Source organism: Pollicipes pollicipes, unplaced genomic scaffold, assembly GCF_011947565.3.
Source record: "Pollicipes pollicipes isolate AB1234 unplaced genomic scaffold, Ppol_2.1 Scaffold_7261;HRSCAF=8764_pilon_pilon_pilon, whole genome shotgun sequence".
Lineage (NCBI taxonomy): Eukaryota > Metazoa > Arthropoda > Thecostraca > Pollicipedomorpha > Pollicipedidae > Pollicipes > Pollicipes pollicipes.
In genome coordinates, this window is record NW_023597054.1 from 39,378,890 (window position 1) to 39,399,641 (window position 20,752).

General features: G+C 58.8%; 1 protein-coding gene across 1 annotated transcript; it reads left to right on the forward strand.

Annotated features, from left to right (window-relative positions):
• The first annotated feature begins 1,033 nt into the window (after nt 1–1,033).
• On the forward strand, nt 1,034–20,246 carry LOC119112421 (low-density lipoprotein receptor-related protein 2). The gene is made up of 18 exons (XM_037236609.1): nt 1,034–1,158; nt 3,668–3,796; nt 5,295–5,426; nt 6,153–6,300; nt 7,051–7,139; nt 7,484–7,602; nt 8,203–8,326; nt 9,293–9,409; nt 9,969–10,129; nt 12,018–12,143; nt 15,025–15,257; nt 15,596–15,784; nt 16,107–16,321; nt 16,676–16,866; nt 17,229–17,578; nt 17,936–18,189; nt 18,887–19,029; nt 20,108–20,246. Exons 1-18 carry the CDS (start codon nt 1,080–1,082, stop codon nt 20,228–20,230), a joined length of 2,922 nt encoding a protein of 973 aa, XP_037092504.1. The 5' UTR covers nt 1,034–1,079; the 3' UTR covers nt 20,231–20,246.
• Nucleotides 20,247–20,752: the final 506 nt, after the last annotated feature.

Consider the following 20,752-nt stretch of genomic DNA (forward strand, 5'->3'; position numbering starts at 1 on the left):
GCGGCCCTACTATCACGTATTGCTCCTGATTTAACTCACCACCTCCTTGTCAAGATGCTAAAACTTTATCACTCTATACGCACACAAGACATGGACATTTAACTTTTTGTGGGTAGGAGGCCATCGGAGTATCACAGGGAATAAGCCAGACGACCTATTGGCCAAGACAGCGTTGAGGTTCCGTGACATCACAACAGCCCTACTGACCATGCTTTTATGAATATGGTCATTCACGATTTGGCAAACAAGATTGGCAACAACTGTGAGCGGAAAATGATGAGACCCAGCTTCATGGCATAAAACCATTAATTACACCTTGGCCATCAATGCACTGCACAGACCGTTTGGAAGGAAAAGTTTTAACGTGCCTCCGAATCAGACATACAAACTCACACATAGCTGTGCTTCAAACACCCTCATCTTATGTGTGTCATCCATGTCATCCTCCTCTTTTAGTTCAACATACTTTACTGGAATGTGGCGAATTTCAACAGCAGCGAAAAGGTATTGGAGGCATACTGCATGGGTAATGACTACCCGCATCTTCTTGATCTTCTATTTAATTTTATTAGACGCACTGACATACTTCAAACAATCTAAAGGCTTATCAACTCGATAGCGTTATTTGTTTATTCAATCACATATTTAATCTCGATTTGAACTAATCCTCACAAGGGCATGAAGTGGTCTGAACGAGCCGAAACGCCTCAAGACAAATAAAGCAACGCAAATGTACCGGCGTTGAGCGGCCCTTATTTTCGCTACCGAGGTTTTTACAGAGTTATCATGCGCAGCTGCACCGCACAACGTCATTCGCCAAATTCAAATTAACAGTGTTATAATCCCAACGCAAAAACGTCATTACTTTTGTCTGGAACGTTCTCCTCTGTTTCAAAAGGCGTCCAATTCCAGGCGGACAGCTCGGGTGGGCAGAGTTCTACTGCGGGTGCCTGCCGGCCGGCCCAGTGAGTCTGCAAGGCCTCATTCAGTGCTGGACGCCGGGTAGGGGTGGGTGCGGGGCCCAGCGACTTCGCCATAGATCTGTGAGCCTCGGCAGACCTGTGATAGTGCCAAAAACAATGGAGGTGTATGTGTATTGCGTGCTTGCGCTCCTAGTTGGGGCGCTACCGGCCATGCAGCAATACGCTGCTCCCAACGGTGAGACCTGGTGGCGACTTCCGCCTTCGTGCTCCCCAGCGTGGCCGTGACACCTCCCCTGGTGAAACTGAGCCGGGTCCGCCATTGACTGCAAGCTCCACTATCTTGCCTCGGGCGTCGGTTGGGGTCACGGCGTTCGTTCGGCTCAGTTCTGTCCGCTCGACTAGTACTGACACCTGGCGGCCGTTCGTGGTGTGAACTCTATGGGAATAAATCAACGGGGATGGATTACCGCTAGATTAAATAAGAGTACACCTTCTTTCTGCCGACGTACGACCACTTTATACTCTTTCTTGCTTTATCCTGAATCCTCGCGACGCCCCGCTTGTCCGGGGCAGGCTGCATGCGTCAGGTTCAAGTGGGCCGAGGGGCCCTGGAGGGGAGCCCCGACCGGGCGCCCAGCGCACACCCCGAAGAAGGGTCCCTGCGCGGGCTAAGGCTTGGCGGTTGCCTCCTAGGAGCATGTAGTCTGGCTCCACCGTCATCCGTTCTCCTTCATCCCATAACCTTGAAATGATTGTTTCTGTTCCAAAGGTCTTTAATCCAAATAACCAAATGACCAAACTATCTGCTCAGAAGAAAATGACATCGTTGATAGCGTATGCGATGCCCTCAAATTAGCTGAGAATCCGTCGTTCTGTCCAAGCTCACGCCTGCTGACCACGGGTCTTCCTGCCAGGTATGGGGCGTGCGCATTGACCATAGTCCACCTGTTGTACTTTTAACTAAAATGTAGGTTAGAGATGTTCGTGTCTGGTTTGGGCGGCAGATGTTCGCCACCTCATTTTTCTGGCGCAAAATCGTGCTCAGCCCAGTCCGTTTGAGGGATGCTGAGTGTGATTCACATTACTATTAGAGCGGAGTCTATAATGCTTCGGCGGGCAGGTGTGTTCGGATGCTGATCTGCCGTCTCTTCGCCCCGAAAGCCGTCAGCTATATCGAGAAATTGCCGGCCAGGCGTTGGTGGGACACCGTAATGTCTTTGAAAAAGTAAAATTTTTGCACGGGCGAGCCGATTAGGGGTCACCATTCCCGTTTCTGCACGCACAAATATAGGTGCAAGGAAACGGCTAGAGGGCCAGCGCTGCCTGCTACGTTATGTACGAGTCGCTTGGCTGCGCTCGAAGCTGGAACTCCCACAAGCTACTCTCGGGCGACTCACCGCCAGGGCGCTGGACTGGATTGGCGGACCGGACAGGGCCGGGCCGGACCGGACTGGACGGTAGCAGTGCGCCGCACGCCGCCGGCTCTAAACATTTCAACATTTGCGATGCGTGACATTTCGTGCCGCCGCTGGCAGAGGGCGGATGGTGCGGCCAGATATCGGCGGCTCTGGCGCATAGGACAGGGTCTGGGCCGGTTATCCCACCTCATCTCGCGCGGAGCTGGCATCTGGTGCTTCCCCGGGAACCACCGGACGAGGCCCCTCACCGCCACTGGTACTTCCCCGGGAACCCCCGGACGAGTCTCCTCAGCGCCAGGTGAGCTCCTGGCGCGAGGTGGCGCCAGCGCACGAGCCAGACCGACCAACCCTGCATTAAATTGACTCGGCGCTCGCCACGCGGTGACGAAACGACTGCCAGCGGCTTAGTCACAAACACCCTGCCGCACCGTGGCCTTGATGGTTTGCAGGATGGCCGGCGACACCGTGCAGCCTCCGCCGCGTCGCCTGAGGTCGGTAGACTGTTCCGCAATGCCTGGAGGCTGCAGCGTCATGGCGGCGAGCACCAAGCGGAAACGCGGCCCTCATACATTCGCTTCCCTCGCCGGCATTTCGGCGAACAGTGACGAAATCAGCCTCCAGATACGGAGGGTTTTGGCTGGCAGTGACGCCATGTTGTGTTACAGTGTATGCAAATGTCGCACAAGCAAATTCCCATAAGCTATTTCTCTCAAATTCTCTGCCAAATATGTAGTAAGTGTGTAAGAACCGCGCCAAGCGCGATGCCTTTGGCGCCTTCACAATGGTCGTGTTTCCATGGCGGGATGCAGGCCACGCGGCCCTGATGGCACCGCTGCTGAGATTCAGAGCCCCTCCCCCCCCCCCCTCCACACAGGTACAGCGCTCCGGCTTAACCGCTGCCGTCTGCGGGTGCGTACCGCTTCCGTCTGCGAATAAATACCGCTGCCGTCTGCGGGTGAATACCGTTGCCGTCCACGTGTGTGTACCGCTGCCGTCTGCAGACTGCTGCCGTCCGCTGTCGTTGTCAGACTTGTTGTCGGCACTGCTTCATGTCCGGAAGGCTCGGCGATCGCTGCACCTGCATAGCAGACGCGTCAGAAACATTGAACCGGCGTGTACTCTCCGCGCCACGCCATCCGAAGTGACGGACTGTGTCACACTCTCGTCATCGGCTGCTTGCAATCTACACGTCGGAACCAGACATCATCGTGTTTGGAGAGGCGGCGTCGCCACGTCGCCGGCCCCGCGTGCCGTCTGTCTCCCACGTTTGCCCCCGTGCGCTGCGTCCGGGCCGCACTGCTGACGCCGCGCCTCGCCTGTCTACAGACACCTACTCAACGACGTGTCAGACGGCGTTCTTCCTGTGCGGCGCGTCCCAGAGGTGCATCCCCAGGCAGTGGGTGTGCGACTACGAGCAGGACTGTCCGGACGGCGAGGACGAGCAGCAGTCGTGCCGTGAGTGGTCGAGCGGGCACCAGAGAGGCAGACACCAGCCGGACTCACCGGCGGGCGTGGGGGCGGGGGCAGGATGCCAGTGTGGTTTCTGTGAGGTGGTTTCGTGAGAGGGGGTTTCAGCTGTGCTTTGCCAGGCTGCGGGAAAATACTGGACGGCAGTGTGGACTCGTCTCATCGCTGTGTGTGTGGGGGGGGGGAGGGGGGGGGGGGGGTCCTGCGTGTTACAGCGAGAACAGTTCGAGCATGTCGCAGTCTGTGGGTCTAGTTCTGAAAGTTGTTGCTTTGGTGACGGTGGGTTCGGGCCCATTCACTTACCCGCGTTTTTCGCTCCCCGCCTTTGCCACTGCACTGAATTTTTGCGGCCGTGCGCCGTGCGCCGTGCGACCTGCATAATTACCCAATGCTGTTGTCTGTTGTATGCCTCCCACAACTCCCACTCTGCTCCCTGACATTTCTGCCCGGAGCCCGCTGCAGGGGGCTGATGACACCACGGCGGTGGATACCCGGACTACCCTCCGACGCCCTGCTATCCGTCATGACACGGTCACGTGTTGCCTTGTCTGTCCTTGACTGGCCGTCCAGCCGGTCCTGGCGACACAGCCGACAGCCGGCTGCGCCGCCGGGGGGGGGGGGGGCGCCGTTGGAGGAGGGGGGGGGGGACGTGACCGGTAACAGACCAGCGACGCGGCTCGGGCCGGGAGGCAGCTGTGGCTCTTGGTGGGCGTTATCTGTTTGGGAGTAAAGGACGCCTTAAGGTGGTAAGACAGCCTGTTGACCCTTCCCAGCAGGTCAAACGAACATTCGAGATACCACTGGGGTAGACCAGCATACCACCGGGTCCCTTCCGGGCGGTGCCGGTGTTGGCGAAGCGGCCAAGGACATGAGCGTTTACAAGCGGCAACATTAGCATGCTTGAACACCACACAAACCCAACCCTTGCGTATGAACTCTAAAACAGGACCACGTCATGCTTGTTTTGTGGTGGACCCACACGAATGTTTCACCCTGTCGACTTGACACCGGCCGCGACGTTTCTCCTGTGGCGGAATGCAAAACCGGTGCTCAAGTCCGCCCGTGTGCCGGACCTGCCGCTGACACCGTGCATGCCGCCGCCCGGTCCCCGGTAGAGAGCCTTCGCCGGCGCGTCCGTCCTGCACCGCCTCACGCCGCGTCCCCTGCACCGCCTCACCCTGCGTCCCTTGCACCGCCTCACCCTGCGTTCCCTGCACCGCCTCACCCTACGTCCCCTGCACCGCCTCACCTTGCGTCCCCTGCACCGCCTCACCCTGCGCCCCCTGCACCGCCTCACCCTACGTCCCCTGCACCGCCTCACCTTGCGTCCCCTGCACCGCCTCACCCTGCGCCCCCTGCACCGCCTCACCCTGCGTCTCCTGCACTGCCTCACCCTGCGTTCCCTGCACCGCCTCACCCTAGGTCCCCTGCACCACCTCACCCTGCGTCTCCTGCACTGTCTCACCCTGGGTCACCCGTTGGACAGCACCACCCGCCTGCAAGGGGGGCGAGTTCGCGTGCGGCGAATACAAGTGGAACCACACGTACTGCGTGCCGCAACACCACCGCTGCGACAAGGTGCAGGACTGCGCTGACAACGCGGACGAGAAGGGCTGCAGTGAGTACCGCCTCTATTGAGCGGCCCGCTAGGCGTTGGCGGGCTGCTACTGACTGGCCATCAGTCATCCATACTCCAAGGGTGGGATTCACGGCCTGTAAATATCTCATTTTGTGCTGAGAGAACAGCGGTCGCACGTGCTGACGGGGTTCACGGGATGGCACGGGACGCCCCCAAGAGTGGAGCACCGCATTCCTGGGATATTGGGTATGATCAGCTCCAAGGGTCTTCGGACGTCCTCGATGCATCTTGTTCTACCGTGAATGTATTTTTGTTAACAAAGACCTTACTGGCGATGGAAATCCGTTGCTTTCTGCGCTGTTGCCATGCAAGTGTTTATTAGCGCGGTCTTCAGCGGGCCCTGCCTCCCTTTGCCGGGGCTGCCCCGAATCGTCATCTCCCTTTTCCAGGGAAGTAACAGTTTTCCTCCCTCCAGTTTTCGTCACCTCTATTGGCCAAGGCTGCCTCCAGTTGTCGTTACCTCCGTTTGCCAGGGCTGCCCCAGTTGCCGTCACCTCCTTTAGCCAGTGCTGTCCCCAGCTGTCGTCACCTCCGTCTGCCAGGGCTGCCCCAGTTGTCGTCACCTCCGTCTGCCAGGGCTGCCCCAGTTGTCGTCACCTCTGTTTGATGGCACGTTATTCAGTCCCCGCTGCCTCCGCCCGGCGGTGCCTGTCACGGGCTCTCGGCAACGTCGTCCCCATCAGCCGTCGCCTCCGTGTGCCGCAGACTACCGCGAGTGCAACGCCGAGGATTTCAAGTGCGGCTCCGGCCTCTGTGTGCCGCCGTTCAAGAAGTGTAACGGATACCTGGACTGTCGGGACCATTCGGACGAGGACCAATGCGATGGCACCGCTTGCAGCCTGGACAAGCTGAGGTGAGACCTGCTGTGACCGGAACCAGTTAAGTAAGGTGAGACCTGCTGTGCCCTGGACCAAGCGGGTGAGGTGAAATGCCCTGGACCAAGCGGGTGAGGTGAAATGCCCTGGACCAGCCAAGGTGAAACTGGGGTGAAATCTGGCATGACTTGGGCCCACTGAGGTGAGCTTTGGTGTGACCTACGCCAGCTGAGGTGGGACCTGAGCTGCAAGCATGAGCCTCCCTCGGAGGAGACTGTTACCCGTGCCACTCTGCCGAGACAGACATCCTGTTGCTGCCTGTCACCCCCCTATTTCATTGACTCACGGGTTCTGTGAGCGGCCATTGCTTCGACGTCGCCATGTGGAGCTGGTGGAACGACATGCCGTTGTCTCACGGAAATGGGAGATTGGATAAGAATTGCAGATCTTCATTTGTTTGTTTCCCAAATGCAATGCCATTCTTTCTTAGCGCCCATCTCGAGACGTAAAGGGTTTGCAGCTGTGCACAGTCCACCCATTGTAAAACGTGACCCGTAAACGTGTTAGAGACATGTGTTTCCAAAGACATGTTCAGGCAGCGTCGCGTTTTTGGTTCGCTATCGCCCGTGGCAAACATCATTGGTTTGCAACTGGCGATGGCGATGGCAGCATCGATTTTTCACTGAACGATTTCTGGAGGGCGGAGTTTTATAATCATCTCGGCATATGCAGTCATGCTACACCCTTTGCTACACCGACAATCAATGGCGTCACCTTTGATCCGCCAGGTGCAAGGACGGCAAAGGTTGCATAGAGAAGGACCAGAAGTGTGACCACCGCAAGGACTGCGAAGATGGCAGTGACGAGGAAGTCTGCTGTAAGTGTCGGGAAGTGTGCGGCGTTGGTGGCCGTAGCACACCCTACTGCCAATCTAAGCCCCCCCCCCCCCCCCCACCTGACCTCAGGCTGTAAGAGGTGGATGCTTGGTCCAGCTGGGTGGCTCGGCTGATGGCTACACAACGGAGTGCCAGACGCAGGCCCGGCCCGCCGTGCCATCCCAGTTGGTGCTGTTTTTGGCCGCGGTGCGTCGGAATGCTGCCGTCACCCCGTCCAATCGCCGCCCCTCGAGCCCACCAGCAGTGCTCAGACGGCCTGTGCGGACTCGCTGCCCCCGCCGCGCCGCCTGCGTGCGACGAGCCTGACCGGCCGGACTGCCGCCAGACCTCCCGGCCTGCCGCAAGGGCCAGTTCCGCTGCGACAACGGCATGTGCATTCCGCACCAATGGAAGTGTGACTCGTCGACCGACTGCTTGGACGGATCCGACGAGAGTGACTGTCAGGTGAGCCGACCGGGGCGCCGGCACCGCCAGCCCTAGCGCACCGCTCCGCGCCGAGCCGAGCCCAGCCCAGCCCAGCCCAGCCCAGCCCAGCCCAGCCGCGCCGAGCCGAGCCGAGCCCAGCCGAGCCCAGCCGAGCCGAGCCGAGCCGAGCCGAGCCGAGCCGAGACCAGCTCAGCCCAGCCCAGCCCAGCCGCCCGCTGGCGGCGTCAGCCGGCTAGGCGCCGGCGCCCGTTTTTAATGGCGTTTGCCGGTGATTGAGAGCGGCATTTGCAGCGCCGTCACTGGCTATCTGACGTCCTTGTTACGACTGGCGGAACAGGGTCGAGTCGTGTGTGTCTCGTCCACCGGCGACTCCTGGTGTGACCAGGACGCTGAGCATGGTTGAGGAAACTGTTTACTATGGTCATGGCCAGAATAGTGCATAGTGCTTGGACAGATGTGCCAAAAAGCGTACGTTGCAGCGTCAGAATTGATAAACACAAAGCCCTCTTCGTGAAACTGGCCGGGACGCTGCCATATCCGCCGTTTCCCACCAGTGGCCGCACCCCTGCCGGCCGCCAGCTCACATTCACCCTCCCCTCCCCCTCACCCGCCCTCCAGGCTGTCGACTGCCCGGAGGGCCAGTTCCTGTGTGAGGCCGACAGGAAATGCATCAACGGCACCAAACTGTGCGACGCCACGGCCGACTGCACCGACCGAGCCGACGAGGAGATCGACACGTGCTGTGAGTCGACGGCTCGGGCACCGGCGCTGACCGTTCGGTACTGACTTCAAGCTCAAGTCAAGTCAAGACAAGTCTTGCCGACCGGCGCGGTGCGCTGATGGCGTGCTGGCGGCGAGCGTGCGTGCGAGGACTTGCTCCTCTGTTGTTGTGTTTGTGTGCGTCTGTTTGCGTCTGTGCGCGTGTGCTCATGCGCACACGTTTGACAATGCCAAGGTCCGTGCATATGTGTATGGTGTTGACACCATAAGAGTGTGAGAGTCGTATTCTAACCTGTTGCGCGAGAGGGGAAAACGAATTGCTCAGTCAAGTCTCTGAGATACGCGACCACCGGTGCCGCCAAGATTCATCGTTCATCATTCATCTGCCAAGATTCATCGAGTCTCCTCAGGCCTGAGTACCTCCAATCAGACTATATTCCGCCGTGTCTGCATTCGGTCTTGAGGATTTTTCCGCGTCTTGTTTCGCAATCGATCGGCAGCGATATTGCCATGCCTTCCAACGAATCCATTCAGCTGTTTGCTCGACCTTCTGCGAACCCTGTCACTCTAAGATGGAATCCACGTTCCACCGGCTCTGGGCTCGCCTGTAGAACCCCTGGCTGTATGACGTAGCATTTTCACGTCCCGCGTCCCGCGAACCGCCTCGGGAACACCGCACAAACAAGACATGTCATCCGTGTCTTGTCCGACGGGCCTCCAGACGAGGCTGCCCTTGTCTGGCCGCCACAGCTTTCCATCGCCTCGAACTTTGGAAGATGGTTCCCTGGAGAACCGACCCATGCCAGAACCTTGTGCCTGTGAGTGTACCTCCATAATATTTATGTTTTGGCCGGCTCCGCCGACCAGGGAAAACACCCTGCCTCCCCATGCCCACGTGTGACGTGCCGAGCCCGGTCCGGTCTAGCCCGTGGTTCCCCTTCCCAGCGTCCATGCACCCTCTGCTGACCCGCGTGCGGCCCGTCGGCAGCCACCGACCTGTGCGAGTCGCTGCAGTGCGAGTACAACTGTCGGCCCTCCATGGACGGCGGGATGTGTCTGTGCCCCGAAGGCAAGGCGCTGGCAGGGGATGGCCGACTCTGCGATGGTAAGCGCGGCCAGTGTGAGGTCGGAGGCTCACCCCCCAGTCGACGGCGGCCCCCGGAGGCTCACCCCCCAGTCGACGGCGGCCCCCGGAGGCTCACCCCCCAGTCGACGGCGGCCCCCGGAGGCTCACCCCCCAGTCGACGGCGGCCCCCGGAGGCTCACCCCCCAGTCGACGGCGGCCCCCTCCCCGCCGCGATGAGGCTGCGGTGACAGCTCGGCAGTGCCGTGGGCCACTGAGCTGTGTGTCCCGAGTGCGGAGCTTGAGTCCGGCCCGAGGGATTGCCCCGGGGCGTGTTATGCTTTCCGGGGGGGGGGGGGGGGGCAATGCTTGGCTCCAGGAAATGACATGTGCTGCAGTCGTGATGATGCGGTGATTTTCTCTAGCTGCGCCGAGGGCTGTGATGTGATGGGTGTTCCACTGTCGTCTGTTTTGTTCCTGTCCATAAGTGTTCGCTCGATGGCGCTTGGTTCCCTCTACGCCGCACGATTCAGCCTTGAGCTGTTTCAGCAGCAGAGTGCATGGTGAAGACGTGCTGAGAATATCGCCTCTCTGTTCCCAGACATTAACGAGTGCAAGGGCTGGGGCGTCTGTGACCAGTTCTGCACCAACACCGAGGGCAGCTTCAGGTGTCTCTGCGAGGTTGGCTATCAACTGAACGGCACCACGTGCCGCGCCGAGAACTCGGAGGCGCTGCGGCTCTACTACGCCCACGAGAAGAAGGTACGCACCGAGCGTTCCGCCCCACTGAGCAGTAGCATGCCAGCGCGCGGTCTCGCATGCCTGCACACCTTGGCGCGATGAAGCCTGTCGGCTCGGGCACCCCAAAGCGCCTAATGGTGGACCACGCTTATTTTCGTAATTGTTGGTGAAGACGCGCCTAGTTTGCACACGCAGACGCGTTACCTAACACCTCTTTTGCTGGAGTCAAACATCGACAGCAACAAGCATCACCCAGCCTCGTGTTGAACAAACAGACACCTGGGTCCTGGACAATGGCTCCACACCGGAGTCTTCATTGGTCGGGCCTGCTCTTCAGCTCACGTCGCCGGCGCTCGACGAGACCTGCGATAAGCCTGGCGCGGGCGCCGCCGCACCCGTCCACCTTGACTCAAATGCCAGGCATTCGCGGGAACGTTGCGTCGGCGGCGCCGTGCAAGGCTTTCTCTGAAGCATCATCGCACCTGGCGATTCGTCAGCGTCGGTGACCGCACCCGGCTGGCGGGCGCCGCGCCGACGCCCGCGGCCGGGCGCGGGTGTCGCCCCGCCGCATCCAGCGCCGCCAGCTGCACGGGCGGCTCCGCGCTCGACGTTCCGCCGGCTGCTCCGGACGGGCGGGACTCGCAACAAAGGGGTGGGAAACGTCGCCGACCGACTCTGTCGTTGATGGGGCACTGGGTGTGACGTTGCGCTCCAGCCGTGGCCGAGCGCGCGCCGCCCGCTCCGCTGACGAGGTCGGATCGCTACCGGCGTCGGGTCCGGGCACAGTGGGGCGATTACGACTACGATTACGGGGTACGGGGGGATTATCGCAACACCTGATGTTCGTAATCACTAATGTATCATGACACCTAATGTTCGATGCATTTTTGATACATTAGGCGTTACGGTACATTAGTGGTTACAAACACTAGCGCTTCCGATACTAGCCCGGCGGGAAAGTACCCGCCCCGGCCGAACGGCTGCCAGACTCTCGTCACATAAACGGGCTCTCAGTGTGCTGGGCCGAACAGTGGCAACACATCGTAAAGCGCCGGCGCGCAATGGTGACCGGTTCAGAGAAATTCCCTTCTTGATCGGCAGCCGACCACCCCACCCTGACACGAGCCCGCGCCAAGCCGTGACCCGGAGACGCCGTCCGAACCGCCCACGCGGCGCGACGGCCGAGACGGCACTGAGCCACCGGCCTTTTATTGGTCACTGTGAGGTCTTTCTTCCTCGACGGGCTACGTGCCACACCCGAGGAAGGAGGGAACTGACCTCTGGCTGCAGGTCAAGCAGAGAAGGTCTATCGGAAGTCATCTACATTTGTGCCTTCAGTTTGTGGCCGGCGTTTTTGCACGTCAGCATGCTTCTGCACTTGCTCTCGCAATACATGCACACGCTAGAGCACGGCGCGCACGGCTGTGTGCTCTGTAGCAGGGGACGCCCCACCCCAGCGGACAGGTGGGTGGAGCCCACTGCTCTTGTCCTGCTGTCACCTAGCCGTGGTCACTATTCGCTCACTGATGTTTGAAAGTGTGTGATCTGCAGTGAATAATGTGACAAATGGAATGCCTCCATAGCGTGGCAGCTGCGAATAACAATCCACGAAAAATACGGACATGGTAGCGTTGTGCTCCTGGACTTATGTGTTGACCTGACCTGTTCTGCTATATTACCAGCCCCCGATGGAAACGGGTGATCGGGGCTCGCTTTACCCTTCACCCGATTAACACCGGAAGTCAATGCGTCATCCAAAACTTGACAATTCACGCGGCTCTTGTGTCGAATGTCCGCATGCGTGCGACACACTCGAGCGGCGACCCGATAGCGCCGCTCTGACCGTCGCGTTGGGGCTCGTTTCCGCTGCGTTTAGCTGTCCGCTGAGGGGCCGCGTCGGTGTCGACAGATCGTGCGACTGGACCCGCGCCACCCGGCCGACGCGGAGGTGGTGGTCAACACCACGGCCGCCAGCGGCATCGACTACCACTACCAGCGCGACATGCTCTTCTGGTCCGACGTCGACACGCAGAAGGTGACGGCGCGACTGCGCGGGATCACGTGCAGCTGACCCAGGCGGCAGAGCGTGTCTCGCTCTGACCGCGAACACGGGGGGGGGGGGCTCGGGAGTCAGTCAGTGGTCCGTTCTCCTCCCAGGTACAGGGTCGTGTGGTGTGGTTTACATGTGGTGGTTGCGACTTCCAACTCACAAGTGTTCTAAGGCTCCCCCCCCCTCCCCCAACCCCAAGTCTCCCGTTGGTACTCCTTGTTGCGTACGGTTTTCGGCCCCGCCCTGGGAACCTTTCAAGTACGTGCAGTCCAGCAGGACGGGCTTCGAGCCGCAGACAGCGACGGTGTCCGACCTTCCATTCAGATGTTCAGATAGCGATGGTTCCGAACGCTCACCGCAGGTAACAGTGGCCATGAATGCTCCCCCCGAAAAGCCTTGTGTGCTGTTCCCAGACGCCGGCAGTCTGATGCGATCACAGACGCTGTTGTTGTACCTGATTATTGTGGTCTACCTACATCAGTTAACTACTAATACATCGACGCCGTGGCGCGAGATACCCTCCCCCCCCCCCCCATCCTCCCAGAGGTGTTGCCGGCGACCGGTGGCCGGCCTCTCCTGCTTTGATCGCCGCTCTCGAACGTGGCCGGACGTCCGAGGCCCGGGCCGCCGGGCTGCGCGCTGCCGGCTCGCCCGGTCTGGACGCGTCCTCGGGTCCAGGCAGGCGGCGCCACCCGCCACACCGGCCTCCCCGACAGCCGAGATACTGTCGCCGGGTGCTAGGGACACACTCAGCGTGGGAAAACAGGGAGACGTCGCTGGCGCCAGGGCATGACAGCAGTCGTGGTGAAATGATCGTGGCTTAGCTGGATCGGAGAAACATCCAGCATTCCTCCGACCTGTTGCCCTAATGTCACAAACACTTGTGCCACGGAAGCAGAGGTGCTACTTCATAAAATTGGTTCAGCTCAGCGGGGGCTCAGCCAATACCGGGGGGGGGGGGGGGGGGAGTGCTCAAATCAGCATTGGGCTCAGACCCCTTCCCCCGGAAGACGGTAAGTATATAAAGTGACGCCCCTGCAGGGAAATTATGTAAAGTCGTTGCTTGCACCTTGCACCAGTCACCGCGTGCCCAGGTGGTGCCGAATGTCACTCCCGACTTTCGCGGCGCGGCCAGCTCACCAGCTCGGATCTATACCAAAGCATACCCGGAACGGCCGCGACCTGCATCAAGAACTGCCTCGCTCTGCGCCAGGAACGGCCGCGCACTGCGCCAGGAACGGCCGTGCTCCGCGCCAAGAACTGCCGAACTCTGCGCTAGGAACGGCCGCCCTCTGCGTCAGGAACGGCCGCGATCTGCGTCAGGAACGGCCGCGCCCTGCGCTAGGAATGGCCGTGCTCTGCGCTAGGATCTGCCGCGCTCTGCATCAGGAACGGCCGCGATCTGCGCCAGGAACGGCCGCCCTCTGTGTCAGGAACGGCCGCGATCTGCGTCAGGAACGCCCGCGCTCTGCGCCAGGAACTGCCGCGCACTGCGCCAGGAACGGCCGTGCTCCGCGCCAAGAACTGCCGAACTCTGCGCTAGGAACGGCCGCCCTCTGCGTCAGGAACGGCCGCGATCTGCGTCAGGAACGGCCGCGCTCTGCGCTAGGAATGGCCGTGCTCTGCGACAGGAACTACCGCCGCTGGTGTGCGAACGCGGCGGCCATTTGTTAGAGACACATGCGGACATGGACAAACGTCTGCTCGAAAATATAATCGGACGTACCGAGCCATCGGAAATCATGGTCTCCAAAACGATTCATTTGGATGACCCCGGACCAATCGATGCTTGCGCTCTTGCGCCCCACCCTCTGGACTCGCTGGCCCGCTTCAGCTAGGGCCGGCTTTGAATGATATAAGGTCGTGATGAAGCAGCTCTGCTGGCTCACGTACCGGTCCGGGAGATGGACACGCTCCTGAGCTGCCGAATTCCTCGTGTCCGGAGCGGTTCTGTTGGGTGCAGGCGTGCCGGTGTTGTGCTCACCCAGCTGGCATTAAACGGTTCTCTGACCGTTCCCGTTTTGCTCTTACCCCCAGCTGACATTAAACGGTCATCTGACCGTTCCCGTTTTGCGCTTACCTCTGGCTGACATTAAACGGTTCTCTGACCGTTCCCGTTTTGCTCTTACCCCCAGCTGACATTAAACGGTCATCTGACCGTTCCCGTTTTGCGCTTACCTCTGGCTGACATTAAACGGTTCTCTGACCGTTCCCGTTTTGCGTTTACCTCCGGCTGACATTAAACAGTCCTCTGACCGTTCCCGTTTTTTGCTTACCTCCGGCTGACATTAAACGGTTCTCTGACCGTTCCCGTTTTGCGTTTACCTCCGGCTGACATTAAACGGTCCTCTGACCGTTCCCGTTTTTTGCTTACCTCCGACTGACATTAAACGGTCCTCTGGCCGCTTAATGCCAGCCAGAACGGTCCCCAGCCACATCCAGGGCCTAGGCTCCAGGGTTTGTGGTCCCAGCGTCTGCAGACACCGGGACCACAGGTCAGTGATGTAGACTCTGTGCCTCTAGCTTGTGGTCCAGCTGTGTGTGTGCGCTGGTCTCTGCACCGAGAGTGCGTATCCCTGACATCTGACGCAAGGGTGTGCGTTTGGCCTTGACCTGTACCCCAAACGTGAATACCACTTATCCATTTTCAAGCGGATGCACCACTGACTTTTACTCTATGTGTATGTGGGAGGGGGGGGGGGGGGGCGGGGACGGCGTCGTGCCGCGGGCCGACCCACCTACCCATAACCCGCACCTCAGTCTGGTGCCTCAGGTGTGTATATCTCCAGCGTTTGCCCCTGGTGTGTGTGGCGTGCACCCCTGGCCGGCACCCCTGGTGTACACGTCCCCCTGTTGGGCGGCACAGGTGTACCGGAGCCGGCTGAACAACGACCCAGGCGCGGCCGTGCTCAAAATCAGCACCAGCACCGCCTGGGCGCCCGTCTCCGTCGCCGTCGACTGGATCGGTGACAACATCTACGTAGCCGACATGATCGGTCAGAAGGTGGACGTGTTCGATATCGACGGCCGCTACCACGCCATCGTCATCAGCTACGGCCTGACCAGTCCGCGCGACGTGGCGCTCGACCCTTTGCTCGGGTCAGTGGCGGCGTCTGGGAACAAGCCGGGGGGGGGGGGGAGGGGGCTGCTCGAGACCAGGCTGGACCGCGCTCCAAAGCTGAACTGCAGATAGCTAACCGGACAATCTGTCCGCCGTGAAGTCTTGAGATGTTCCGCAACTCGGGACTGAGTGCGTTTCTCAGCAGCCTGTGTGGTGACGGGGTGTTCGCGTGCCGATGTGACAGGGTTACGCAATGGGAGATGTGACGGAGAATGGGGCGTGTTTTCGAGGCGTTACGTAATCGTCCTGCCGCGGCCACAGGTAAGATGTGACGCGTTAATCGGGACATGCTCACGTTGCGTCCTGTGCACGGCAGGTACATGTTCATCGCGGACCAAGACCGGATCGTACGGGCAAACATGGACGGCTCGGAACTGCGAGCCCTGGTCTCGGACGCCATCTACAGGGCGTCTGGCGTCACGGTCGACATCATCAACAAGCGCGTCTACTTGTGCTCCTCCCTGCTCGGCTTTATAGAGACGGTCGACTACGACGGAGAGAACAGGTACGCGACGCTGCTCGCGTCTCTGGATATGACAACGGTAGAACCTGACATCACCAACTTACGTCACCGCGCTCCACCGACCTGCAAGAGGAGGTGCCTGACGCGCTCGAGCTTGCTCGCTTGATGTACATGCGTGACGCAAACATCGTTGGATGCTTGCCAAATGTTAGGGCGTGGGGAAATTTGCAGTATTTTGCAATTTGCTTTGATGTCCAAGTTCCTTGGACATTAAAGTGCCCAGTGCAGTGTTCCTAGCTGGGGCGTCGGTGTCGCGGCCATGTCCGTGTCGTCGGCAGTTCCTGACGAGCTCCAGCATCGGCAGGTTCCCCGTTCTGCGCGGCTCGACAAACGCACCGGCGCCTAGCCGGCTGACCACGTTCGAGCGTAGCATCTATTGGACGGATGCCATGCGGCAGAGCGTCATCGAGGTGGACAAGTTCAACGGCATCAGCTCCATCCGCAACGTGCACACGGACAAAGGCGTCACCGGTGACCTCAAGGCCATCAAGGCCGTGCACCAGCTGCTGCAGCCGCAGTGTGAGTCGATCGGCTCCCGCGCAGCTGGGGACGGGGCGAGCGGTTACATGGGTCTGCGTGGGAGGTCACGAGTGGTTCTACCACTTTGTGTCGTCAAAGAGAGCGGTCCACTTCTCACTGTTCAGCGCTTGGTGTCACCGTCGCCAGTGATGTTTGACACATGTCATCTGTACGGCATTCCGTTGACTACAAAGCCCGTCATGAACCAGCATCATCGAGTCACGTTGGGGTTTTGAGGATTTTAACATGGCGTCAAGTGGCCGAGTTCCCGCCCTGTTAACGGTCGTGCTGCACAGTCACACGGTCGCATCTGTAGACTCTGACCTACTCGTGACCCCAGTCCGCCCGTTCTAGTGCCGACTCCTTGCGGCGAGAGCAACGGCATGTGCGAGCACCTGTGCCTGCTGACCCGCAACACGGAGGGCACCGGTCTCGGTCACCGCTGCGCCTGCCAGGTCGGCTACTACCTAAGGGCGGACAAGATGGGGTGCGCTCCCGTCCAAGAGTTCCTCATGTACTCCCAGCAGAGGTTCATCAAAGGACAGGTGTGTGCCGGCTAGGTTTCGACTTGTGTGTTGTGTTTGGTTTGTGTGTTTAAGTGGTGCTCCCTGTGTTATTTGGAATGTATTCACATCGACGTGCTATGCGTGGCGGTAAGCGAGGAAGACTACAGCAGCCAAGAATGTGTACACGAGGCGAATACGTCTTTCCCGGGACGCCTGTCTTAGATCATCTGGACGTTTTGTTGCGTATGGATGCATTGCTTTTTATTCTTACAGTAGTTCTTCGTCAGTTTTCTGGTCTTCTGTCGTCGTCGTACTCGACCGGAAGAAGGCGATCATCGCAGGTGAGACAGTGACCGCCAGGGTACCCAGACTTGCTAACGCGCTGGTCGGCGTGGGCGCAGGTGCTGGACCCAGCGGCGGTCAACGAGACCGACGCCATGATGCCGATCGTGTCGCGCAAGGCCCGCTTCGTCGGCCTTGATTTCGACTACCTCGACGGGAAGATCTACTACTCTGACGCGGACCTCGACGTCATCTATCGCGTCAACCTAAACGGCACCGGCCACGAGAACATACTCGCCTCGCAGGACAAGGGCGTCGAAGGCTTGGCGCTCGACTGGATCTCCGGCAACCTCTACTACACCGACACAGCCACGCTCAACGTCATCAGCACGGGCGCCGCACGCATCCGGCGCACTCTGCTGACGAAACTGGCACGGCCGCGTGCCATCGTGGTCCACCCCAACAAGGGGTGAGTGGTCGGCGGCGGTGCACTCAGCGCCATATGGAGGGGGGGGGGGGGGACGGGAGGCGACGAGACGCTCGCCACAAACACCTGGCCAAAGTTCCATCATTCTGTTGTGTGTTGTAAGCAACGTTTATGGCAGGTCGATCGGCCATAAACTGGTCTCAGAGGAAGCTTGTTTTGCCAATTGATCATATTTAGGATCTGTGCATGGCTTAGCAGTTTCTAAGTTTCATGGTGTGCCATTGGAAAACCTTCACGCAGCATTCGCAGTTGTCCAAGTGAAATCGTTTCTTTCACACACACCTGCCAAGAGCGGTAGGCGCCGTTGTGGTGTTGACCGCTGCTGTTGGCGTGCTGTAGGTACATCTTCTTGTCGGAGTGGGGCCGGCCGGCGAACATCAGCCGCGCGTACGCCGACGGAACTCACGTAGAGGTGTTCCGCGGCCTGGTGCTCGGCTGGCCCAACGGCCTCAGCATCGACTACGACAGCGACCGGCTGTACTGGTGTGACGCTCTGCTGGACCACGTGCGGCACACCAAGCTGGACGGCACAGACATCAAGACCATCACTAGCCCGAGCATCGGGCACCCGTTCTCACTCGTCATTTTCAAAGGTGGGTGACGCGCGTTCGGCCTGGCGGAGGCGCGTAGCTCGAACGGCGGACCCGAAATGAAGGATGCGTTGATCTCTGATGTATTGCGTTCCATTGAAATGCTTTGATTGAGATAGGCGACTTGAAATATAAGGATAGGCGTCGGGTCTTGGATTTGTATTTACTGAGGATCTGATAGAAGTATACAAGATTATGAAAGGGATAGATAAGGTAGATCTACAAGAAGCACTGGACCTTAGGCCGATACATGGAGGAAGCCAGTTTCAATTAGCAAAAGGTAGGAGTAGTCTTATGAAGATGCAGGTGTCACTTAATCCAAGACTAGTGAATCACTGGAGTGGGCGGCCAAACGAAGTTGTAGGAAGTCCCTCTTTAGCAACATTTAAAAATCGTTCGGACAAGCTCCATCGGTCTAAGGATCTCATTTACAGCTAACGTCAGGCAGGTCAGATGGTAAGATAAGTTTCGAGGATGTGTGAGGTAGGCCAACCTCGATGGGCCCTTGTGGCTGTTTGTTAGCCTGATATCTTTATGCCTTCATGCTTTTATGTCTTCTATAGCTCCACTGGTTGTGGATGTCTGAAATTAGTGCAGGGCTTTAGGCTGGATACCCCCGGGTTGGAGCTCGGAACCCCTGATGGCTGCACGCTTCCGTGCCGCTATTGGCGTCGGTTTAAGCGTCACGTGCCCGTTCCAGAGCACATCTACATGACGGACTGGCGACTGGACGCCATCGTGCGGCTCAACAAGCTGAGCGGCGCCAATGAGACCATCGTGGCGCGCGTCCAGGAGTTCAACCGCCTGTACGGCGTCAAGGTGTACGCACGCGACGTCCAGAAGGTAACTCACGCGGCTAACGTTACATGATGGAGTGAGCGGAGCTTGCATTGTCACGTGCAGTTGCTGTGCAATTACGTAAGGTCTTGGGAAGGAAAATTAAGTTTTATTTACGGATATTTACGTGAGCAAATCTTTATTATGAAATGTTTATTAACGATGCATTATTTTTGCATCATTGGCTGTCGCGTCCCAGTTCACAAATGTTGCGATTCTGTGGAAACTCTACATCGGTGTCATGCCAGGCAGGCCTTGTCCTTGTGGGCTGCACCGGTGATGGCTGAGCCCGCCGTGTTCCGTGGTCGGCCGCCACCGCTCGCCCCCCCCCCCCTACCCCTCTCAGCTCACGGGTCGCCGGACCATAACCCCTCTCTCTCTCTCTCTCCTCTCTCTCTCTCTCTCTCTCTCTCTCTCTCTCTCTCTCTCTCTCTCTCCTCTCTTCTCTCTCTTCTCTCTCTCCTGCTCTCTCTCCTCTCCTCTCTCTCTCTCTCTCCTCTCTCCTCTTCTCTCTCCCTCTCTCTCTCTCTCTCTCTCTCCTCTCTCTCTCTCTCTCTCTCTCTCTCTCTCTCCTCTCTCTCTCTCTCTCTTCTCTCTCTCTCTCTCTCTCTCTCTCTTCTCTCTCTCTCTCTCCTCTCTCTCTCTCTCTCTCTCTCTCTCTCTCTCTCTCTCTCTCTCTCTCTGCTCTCTCTCTCTCTTCTCTCTCTCTCTCTCTCTCTCTCTCTCTCTCTCTCTCTCTCTCTCTCTCTCTCTTTTCTCCTCTCTCTCTCTCTCTCTCTCTCTCTCTCTCTCCTCTCTCTCTCTCTCTCTCTCTCTCTCTCTCTCTCTATCTCTCTCTCTCTCTCTCTCTCTCTCTCTCTCTCTCTCTCTCTCCTATCTCTCTCTCTCTCTCTCTCTCTCTCTCTCTCTCTCTCTCTCTCTATCTCTCTCTCTCTCTCTCTCTCTCTCTCTCTCTCTCTCTCTCTCTTCTCTCTATCTCTCTCTCTCTCTCTCTCTCTCTCTCTCTCTCTCTCTCTCTCTCTCTCTCTCTCTCTCTCTCTCTCTATCTCTCTCTCTCTCTCTCTCTCTCTCTCTCTCTCTTCAGATTGACCCGGACCACCCGTGCCGCGAGAACAACGGCGGCTGTGAGGGCTTCTGCTTCCCGATCCCGTCGAACGAGACGACGAACGGCCTGGTGGCGCGCTGCGAGACTGCCCATGCGGCATGAAGCTGCGCCCCGACCTGACCCCGACCTGCGCGGCTGCAAGGACGCACCCGACGCCGAGCCACCGCTCTAGGCCTGCCCCGACAGCTCGGACTTGATGTGCACGTAAAGTCACGATTACCACTGACGATTACCACTGACGATTCATAGGCGGATCCTAGAGGGGGCGGGGGCACGGGGCCATGCCCCGCCCCCCCAAAAAAACTCTGAGTGTGCTTTGCCCCCCCCTCCCCAAAAAAACATTCCCAGAACTTCATAAAATTTTCGTCTACCTGCCGTCTGTTTTCACTTTAATGGTGAGGTATCAAGCATTTCTTTCCGTTTCGGAAAAACCTTCATGGGGAAAAGTTGGCAGCTATTTGAATATCAAAACAAAACGCATGTTGATGCGGCTTAGGCTTACTCGGCGCAAACATCGTGTTTGATAAGCACATGGGTGGTTTAATTGCTGCGCGTTAGCATTGTACGAGGACCGTTCAAAAACCAGAAAACGTTTTTAATCATCTCAGCCCTTGTTAACCCTCC